The 8,746-nt window shown below is 53.4% G+C and overlaps 1 protein-coding gene across 6 annotated transcripts; it reads left to right on the forward strand.

Moving 5' to 3' along the window:
- Window positions 1-215: 215 nt before the first annotated feature.
- SELPLG (selectin P ligand) lies at window positions 216-8,096 on the forward strand. Of its 6 annotated transcripts, none has more exons than XM_033098484.1 (4): window positions 216-360; window positions 1,504-1,641; window positions 5,769-6,403; window positions 6,494-8,096. In XM_033098484.1, exons 2-4 carry the CDS (start codon window positions 1,599-1,601, stop codon window positions 7,184-7,186), a joined length of 1,371 nt encoding a protein of 456 aa, XP_032954375.1. In that variant the 5' UTR covers window positions 216-360; window positions 1,504-1,598; the 3' UTR covers window positions 7,187-8,096. The 6 variants fall into 6 exon arrangements, with proteins under 6 accessions (XP_032954375.1, XP_032954374.1, XP_032954370.1 ...); XM_033098483.1 differs by having other exon boundaries at window positions 5,769-6,433; window positions 6,494-8,093; XM_033098479.1 differs by having other exon boundaries at window positions 5,769-8,094.
- The last annotated feature ends 650 nt before the right edge of the window (window positions 8,097-8,746 follow it).

Genomic DNA, 8,746 nt, shown 5'->3' on the forward strand with positions numbered 1-8,746 from the left:
TAATGCTGTGGCCTTTTTCACTTTGGGCCCTCTCAACCACTGTTCCCCAGAAAGTTTCCATATAGTTCTTGGTGTTTTCATGGTTACCGGAACCCAAGAGTGATACACCCCGTCCCAATCAACAGTGTCACCAAAGCTGTCACAAACAAGGAGGTGTGGGCCATCACGTGGCCCTATCTGAGTAACCACATGCACACTTCCTTCTTTCATACACGACCGTTGGGGGTTGTCAAGGCCTGGACCACGGCTGCGGGTGACACAGCAGTGTCCGGTTAGCGTGGGCTGGGACCTTGTCGCTAAAACAGAGAAGCCACTTCTCCTGGGCCCATGAGGCAGCTGTCCCATGCTCTGCTGAGCACGGTAAGTGCTGGCTTGCAAAACCACAGGGAGTGGTGGGGGGTGCCCAAGGGACCAGCCGTCCTGCCTGACAGCTAAGGGTAGGCCCTGAGCTGCAGCCCCTGGGGAGGGCAGACCAAAGTTCCGGGGCTCGGGACCAATGTCTGCCTGGAATCTGTGGCCCTGTTCTGCTGTCTCTTCCAGATCCTGCTCTCGTCCACTTTCATCCTGTCCTTCCCAGCAGGTTTGCCAGCATCTGCTGGCTTGGGAGCATTCTGAATTCAAAAAGTTAGAGAAATCAGGAGCGTTTCTCTAAAAATCACTCTACCCTCCTTTCATGGGTGGGACCCTGAGACCCAGAGGGGTGAAGGGATTGGCTCAGGAACAGAGCTGGGGTTAGGTCAGGGCAATTCCTAGGAGTCGGTGCAAGATTTGTCTTGAAGCCATAGGAGTTATGGGTCCATGAAAATAACATTTCCAAAGCTGCGTTCTTCACACTTTTTTTAAAAGATTGAGGAAATGGCACTAGTCGATAGCAAATTATTGAAATGTTAGAATTAGGATACTATTGCTAGTATCCTAAAAAGAGAAAATAATAATAATTAGAATACTCTTATTAATTTTTATTTGGGGTACTTTAGAGGCAAAAAGGAGAATGGGGGGCTTGTGGCTAAAGCAGTTCCCCTTGCGCGCCCGCTTACACACACACACACACAAAGACTAGGGCTCTAGTTGTCTGGAATTCTCTTCCTCCCCCTCGGACACTCTTGTTTTCTTCCCTCTCCCGTCTCTGACTTTTAGTTCCCAGGGCCAGACCTCTCAAGGTCCCTAGGATGGAGGCTTAAGAGGTGGTTGCCTGGCCCCAGGCCCCAGAGTGGCTTCCTCTGAGGGTTGCCCGGGCTAGCCACACCCTAAGTGGCAGATGCCTCTCTCCCCAGGCTTGGCTAGCAGCCAGGGTGTAGCGAAACCCAGATGGGGAAGGGGCTGGGCTGCCAGGCTCAATGCCTCCTGGGAGACTCAGCCAGAAGGATCAGGGCCTTCAAAGGGGCCGGGAATCATCTGAGAACGCTGGGGCCCCCTTTTTACAGATGAGGAAAACAAGGCTCAGAGGGGAGAATCGGCTGCTTCAGGTTGTGGGGCTCGAATGAGCTAATAATTCATGTATAGCTCTTAGACCGGCGCCTGGCACATTGTCTACACTGGAAACACATGGTTTATGAACCAGAGCAGGCTGAGGCTGTGCGCAGTGCCTAGGGTTTGCCATGGAGACACGTTTCCAGCCCTTTCTGGCCAACAATGTCAGAGGTATGTCCAAGCTGTCTCAGAGTTGGGGCTTTTGCAGGGATATGGCCCTACATGCAGAATAATGATAACAGCTGGCCTTTATTGAGCGCTTACTATGTGCTTAAACATGCAGCCTGAACCAGCTCACTTCAACCCACAACAACCCCATCAGCTGTAGGTGCTACCACGGTCCTTGTGTTCCAGTCAGGAACCTGTGGCTCATAGAGGTGAGTTCAGTTGCCCAAGGTCACACAGCTCGTAAGCCACAGAGCGGGGACTGGATCTGGTTGGATACTGGATTTGCTCCGGAGTTGGGCCAGGGCCTGTCCTATTCGCCAGCACTTAGATCTGCACAGGGATCTGGGGCGTTGGGGGAATGGGCGGGGCACCTGGGCCTCGGTTTGACTTCCTTGTGGATTTGGAGATCTTTTGATTTCTTAGTGCCCCATGGGTGTCTTTTCTGAGCAGCCCAAGGTGACCACATTGGAGCTGGAATGTGGGCCTTCCTGCAGCACAGTCCGCCACCCTCCAAGCCCAGGTGGGGCTGGGAGCAGAAGCAACCTGGTTTTAGGGGGAAAGACAGGAAATGGGCAGTGCCTGACCTTGTCCATTAAGCAAGCAGTAAAGCAGTAGACAGATAGGATAAGGCAGTGTCAGAGCCCTGCTCAGCTGTTTTCCCGCCATCTGAGGTGAAAGGTGGGGACTGGAGGAAGTGATGTCACTGCTCTAAGCCTTGCTTTCCTAATCTGTATAATGGGAATCATAACAGCCAGTAGGCATGAAGATAAATAAGGTTCCCCCATATGATGAGATCATTAGTCCATCCTCATTTGTTATATTACAATAAGCATATTTTAGGAAATATTAGAGTTATCGTCCGACCTGCCACACACAGTGCTAACTCTCCGCTCCTCTCCTAACTACCTGTGTGGCCCCCTTGGAGCCACAGAACCTGTGGGAACTGAGTTATCTTTCTGGGAGCCGAGTCAAATGGGCTGCTGGCTGCTTAGCCGTGGCCTGGTTGGTGCGAGGCTGCTGTGTCTGTGGCCCCTTCCCCTCGAAGCCCATAGGATGTCAGGCGCCAGGCGTGGGTGACCAGCTGCCAGCTTGCCTGGGCCTGCGGGGTAAGGGCATGAGGGACTTTTAGCGCTGACACTGGAGAAGTCCAGGAGAAGCTGGTCGCCCTAGACAGGCCCAGGTAGGGAGACAGGAGCTTTCCCAGTTTGCTTGTCTTTTATTTCAACAAATGGGGAGGTCTCTGCTCTCACATGGGACCCCGCAGCTTCCAGAACTGCCCACGGGGGAGGTAGGGAGGTCACCGTCTCTGTATTCTCCCTGAATCTGAGGTCTCCCTTTCCTCTGCGCCTCTGTCCACAGCCCCAAAGAGAGCCCCGCCCCCCCGAAAATACCCTCTGCTGGATGCCAGCATTGGGGACCGTCCTATCCCCAATTGAGTCTCACAACCATAATCTTTGAAGCATATCATTCATTTTACAGATGAGGAAACGAGGCTCAGAGGGGGCGAAGTAACCTGCTCAAGGTCAGACAGCTGCTAAGTGGTCTCTCGTCCACCCGAGGCTATCTCTGCATGCAGGGGACTGGGGATGGGTGGAGGGGTGAGGGCAGGCAAGGACGAGAGCCCATGTTGGGGCCAGGAAACCTTGGTCCCATTCGTGGTATCTTCTCAGCCTCCAGGCTGCAGCAAGTCGGGCCCTGACTTGCCAAGATACCTCCCAGACCCAGGAACTGATGGGTTGAGCCTTATGTTTTTGCCCCTCCCTCTCCGCTTCCAGGAAGTGGCTGAGGGCTCGGTCTTCCAGGAACTGAGAACTGCCCAAGTTGGGGGGGAAAGGGGCGGGGAGGGGGGTGAGTCTTTTCATAATTATGAGATATGTCTCTGAGCTGGTGGCTTCTTCCTAAATTTCTCTGCTTCCCCCACCCACCCCCCAAGGAAAGCCAAGATTAGGCCATATGCTCTTCCCCAAGTAGGAACTCCACCCCATGTACAAAGAAACTCTGCCTCTTGAAGGCAGGTTAGAGGGCAAAGAATGTGTACATGTGTATGTGACACATTTATTAAGCACCTACTGTAATCCTGGAACTTTTGAATCCATCATCTCATTGCATCCTCTCAACAGCCCTATGAGATTGGTACTGTTTGTTATCCCCATTTTACAGATGAGAAAACTGAGGTTCAGAAAGACAAAGATCTGTGTCAAGGTCATGCATCTGGCAAGGGACAGAGCTAGGACTCAAACATCCTTTTGCCTGACCCCATATGCCCTACATGGCACCCGGTATACATGGGGCTGACCTTTCTAGGTCGTGGCCTCAAGGATTTCCTTATTCATACTCTGCCCTTCCTCTCCCAACTGGGTCCCCAACCCCAGCCACAAACACAGCAAGCTAAGCTCATCTTCCAAGAAGCCTTTGCTCCTTCTGCCCCCACAGCTAGGTCATGTCTCTTCAAAAAGCCTTCCTGAATCCTCACTGGGTTCAAATTGGATTTCTGCCACTTGCCAGCTGTGTGTCTTTGAGCTGGTTCCTTCACCTCTCTGAGCCTCATCCCTCCTCAGTAAAAGGAGGATAATCATGAGGGACAAAAGTGTCTGGTGCAAATATCATGAAGTTTGGTTTAAGAAATTATTTTCAGATATGATTAGACTGGCATTTTAGAAACCACCATAATTCTCACTAACGTGAAGGAGGTCAGATAGCGGCTGGAAGCTGAGGGGCCAGTAAGTTATAGTCACTGAAGGAGAGATGAGCAAATGCTCTCTGCTCCGAATCCCATGAAGTGCAAGGCAAGGCACTGGAAATTATCCAGGCTCACTCTGCCCCAGCACTGTGTCAGGGTTTGCACACTGCTGGAGGGTATTGTGTTTAGGAACCCAGGAATATCTGAATCCTGCCCTAAAACACAGCTGTCACTCATCGCAGGGTTCTCTAGTGCAAGATTTTGAATCCTACAAACACCAGCCAATGGCGGGAGGAACATAAGAAGAGAGAGAGAGGGGAAAAAAACAACAACAACAAAAAAAACAAGACAGCATGAGTGTTCACAGTGCCAAAAAGAAAGACCAGTGAGATGGCCCAAAGGAGAGGTACTGCCCTTTCTGGCTACCTGGTCTGGAGGCTGAAGGTGATACCAGAATGGACAGTGACCCTGTCCACAGGCAAATGAAATGACTGTCAGCTTTCTGAGGGCAGGGATGTTCTGAAAAGATTTGAGTTTTCTCCTGATCCCGGATAGAATAGTTGATGGCTCCAGGCCCTGGAGGACGTATGGCATAGGTTTACTGAAAGAACCAAAGTAGCCACCCCTTGCTGGAGCTTGTGACGGGAACAAAGTGCTAAGGGCTTGGTGGGCATCACCTCACTTCATCTGCACCACAGTCTGTGAGGTAGGTGCTGTCACCCCCTTTGTGTATGAGGACATAGACAAAGGCAGCCAGACCACGCTGAGACACTGAGAAAGGGTATGAACAACTGAGAATCTGAGGGACAGGCCAGGGCTGGGCAGGATGGGAGCCAAGAGTGGGGCAAGTGGAACAGAGGGACGTGGTGAGAGGGAGGGGTCAGGATCAGACTCCAAGAGGCCTCACGGGTCCAGACAAGGAGCTTTATACTGTAGACCTGTGGTCTCCAAACTCTTTTGCTCATGGACCTCATCAGTGGACAATATGTGTACATGGGTCTATTGATGAATTGTACACAGGTACTATGACTGTACACTCGATATACTACAAATGTACACACAAATAGAAATGAAGAAGGGGGGACGTGAAGTTAATATCCGTCGAAGCTCTAATATTTTCTGTCTACACCCCCAGTGGATTGTCTTGCCCACAAATAAAAAACTTTCATCAAAAAGGATGGGGAGACAAACAGTTTCTGTGCACCGTATAGAGGGAGTTGGAGGTCCTCCTGGATGGATTTATTCATGTCGATAAATAGTAATAGCTGCTATTTGTTTAGGGCCTACTGAGCACCAGGCATGTACTGGGTCGTGAAGATGCCTAAAGCCAAGTATCTGCCCCCGACCAGCCCTACAGCCAGCGGTGGCCGTCCCAGATCACAGTTGAGGGTGCTTGGCAGGCCCGGGGGTGAGGCTGTCCTGATGTCCCTCTGTCCGTGTCTTCCCCCAGGTGCCATGCCTCTGCAAGTCCTCCTGCTGCTGACCCTGCTGGGCCCTGGCAGCTTCCTCCAGCTGTGGGAGACCCAGGAGAATGGAGCCAGGGAGTCCCCAGGCCCCCTGCTTGCCCGGGGCCGGAGACAGTTGCTCATGCATGAGGACTTCACCGACACGTACGATGATTATCATACGGACCCTCCAGAAATGCTTGAAACTAGTGCAGGGGCTGTGTCCCTGAGCCCCGAGCTTCAGGCTATGATAGGAAGCTTGGGGCAAAGAGATTCTGCAGGGCCTGGTACTCGGGGGCCAGCCAAAGGGGACTCTGCTGGCTTGGATGCAGGAGGGACAGCCTCTGGGAATCTGAGCACAGAACTGGCCACGCAGGGGATTCCTGTCACACTGGGTCCTCTGACCAAAGAACTGGTCACTACAATCTCTCCCATCATGGTGGCTCCATCCACAAAGGAGGCTCCATCCACAGAGCTGTCCACCACAAAGGCCCTAGCCATGGTGCCAGCAGCCACGGAGGCCCTGTCCATGAAATCCACTGTCATGGAGGCCCTGTCCACAGGACCAGCAGCCACGGAGGCACTGACCACAGAACCCGCAGCCACGGAGGTGCTGACTATGAAATCCACTGTCACGGAGGCCCTGTCCACAGGACCAGCAGCCACAGAGGCACTGACCACAGAACCTGCAGCCACGGAGGCGCTGACTATGAAATCCACTGTCACGGAGGCCCTGTCCACAGAACCCGCAGCCACGGAGGCGCTGACTATGAAATCCACTGTCACGGAGGCCCTGTCCATGGGACCAGCAGCCACCGAGGCCCTGTTCACAGAACCTGCAGCCACAGAGGTGCTGACTATGAAATCCACTGTCATGGAGTTCCTGTCCACGGGACCAGCAGCCATGGAGGCCCTGTCCACAGATCCAGCCACCACGAAGGCTCCATCTACAGGAGCTGCTACCACAAGCAGCCCAACCACAACCCTTCTTGTGCTCTCTCATCCTCACAGGGGCACCACTATGCCAGCCAGCAATTCGACTGACAGCTTCATCAACCAATGGAGAAAGAGTCAGGGTCTCTCCCCGCAGAGCTCTGTGGCCCCCAGCCCCACAGCGGGCCTGGGTAACATCCCTGTGAAACAGTGCTTGTTGGCCATCCTCATCCTGGCACTCGTGGCCACCATCTTCCTCGTGTGCACTGTGGTGCTGGCTGTCCGCCTCTCCCGCAAGAACCACATGTACCCCGTGCGCAATTACTCGCCCACTGAGATGGTCTGCATCTCAGCCCTACTGTCTGACAGGGGCGAGGGGCCCACCGCCACAGCCAACGGGAACCTGCACACCACGAGCCACGGCCTAAAGGAAGGGCCCGGGGAGGACCATGAGGGGGATGACCTCACCCTGCACAGCTTCCTCCCTTAGCTCCCCCTGCCTAACCCCTGGAGCAGGGCCCCCTGCCTCCTTGCTCCGTCGGCAGCCCCCTGGGCCACCACTGCCTCCAGGCTCTAGTCCACAAATCTGGCCCTTGTCAGAGTCCCCTGGGGATGGGATCTTTAGGGCAGGGCCCCCAAGTGCTTCAACAGGACCCAAGCAGCCAAGGTCCCTTCTTCCCCCTGGCTGCTGGAGTTTCATACCCAGCACCAGGGAAGAGTCAGGGTTCCTTGCCCCCACCCCACCGCCATTGTCTTCTGGTTGTCATGGTCACATGCATGCATTTTGGGGATGGGTACATTCCTGAGGCCATTTCCAGCTGCTGCTCCCCTGGGGGCAGCTGGAGTTTTCTTGGATGCCTTTGCAGGGAGCTCAGGGTGAGGTGTCACCCTGTGAGGGCTGGCGCAGGCTTGGAGAGGGCAAAGCCTTCTTTGGAGAGGACACCCTTCTTTGAGACTGTGTGTGCAGAACGAGCTTCCTTCCGGTGACAGTAACCCTCATCCTGCCCTCTCTGGCCTTCCTCTGTGTCCCCATTGCAGGGTGGGCTCTGTCTAGTTCATTGAAGTATCCCACTGCCCAGCCCGGGGTCCGGTACAGCGTAAGCACTCAATAAATATTCGATAAACAAACACTGGCTGGATGCTTCAAGGTATCAAGGTACCTCCTGGAGGAGTGTGGTGTTGGCCTTTGCTGCTCACTGAGGACCCACAACTGAGGACCCACAGCCTGTTAGGCTGACTTCAGTATTGTCTCGGGAACACTGGGGGCATCTTGGTACATCCTTGAGGAGCCAGGAAAGCTTTCCGGCTGTTTGGGGTGTAAAGCGCGGCTGGCTTCCAGGGACTACTTTATTTCACGCCCCCCACAACCCAATTCCGGCTGACAGAACTGGGTTCCCCCCACATCTCAGACAAAAACCGTCTCTACACATCAATGCCAGCCGCCCCGGAAGCCCACCCTCCCCTCTCCATTCCACATGGAACCTGTCTCCGCTTAACACCCAGTACCCACCCATTCGTCACACAGGCGAACACAGCTGCAGTCTGTCTACCAGCCTTTTGTGCAACTCACAGGAGTAGCTGTCATTGAAAGTTTGGGGCCAACAGACTTTCTCCTAAAGGGCCAGACAGTAAATATTTTAGGTTTTGCAGGCCACCTGGTCTGCAACTTCTCAACTCCACCCTTCTATTACACATGCAGTAATTGACAATGTATCATAAGTAAATGGGTTTGGCTGAGTTCTAATAAAACTTTATTTATAAATAGGTGGCAGGCTGGATTAGGCTCTGTAAGTTTACTGACGCCTGATTTAAGTATAGGGTGACCAGAAGTCCCGGTGTGCCTGAGACTTTCCTGATTTTAGCATTGAAAGTTTCATATCATGGGAAACTCTGCCGCCCCAGCAAATCAGGACAGTTGGTGGACCCATTTAAACAACACTTATCACGTGCATACATTACCACGTTCAAAACCCACTTGGACCCTACGTGGTAAGATCAGAAAGTGAAGGCTTACAGAGGAGAAAGAGACTGGCCCACCGGCAGTGGCTGA

The sequence above is a fragment of the Rhinolophus ferrumequinum genome, chromosome 25, assembly GCF_004115265.2.
Source record: "Rhinolophus ferrumequinum isolate MPI-CBG mRhiFer1 chromosome 25, mRhiFer1_v1.p, whole genome shotgun sequence".
Classification (NCBI taxonomy): Eukaryota; Metazoa; Chordata; class Mammalia; order Chiroptera; family Rhinolophidae; genus Rhinolophus; species Rhinolophus ferrumequinum.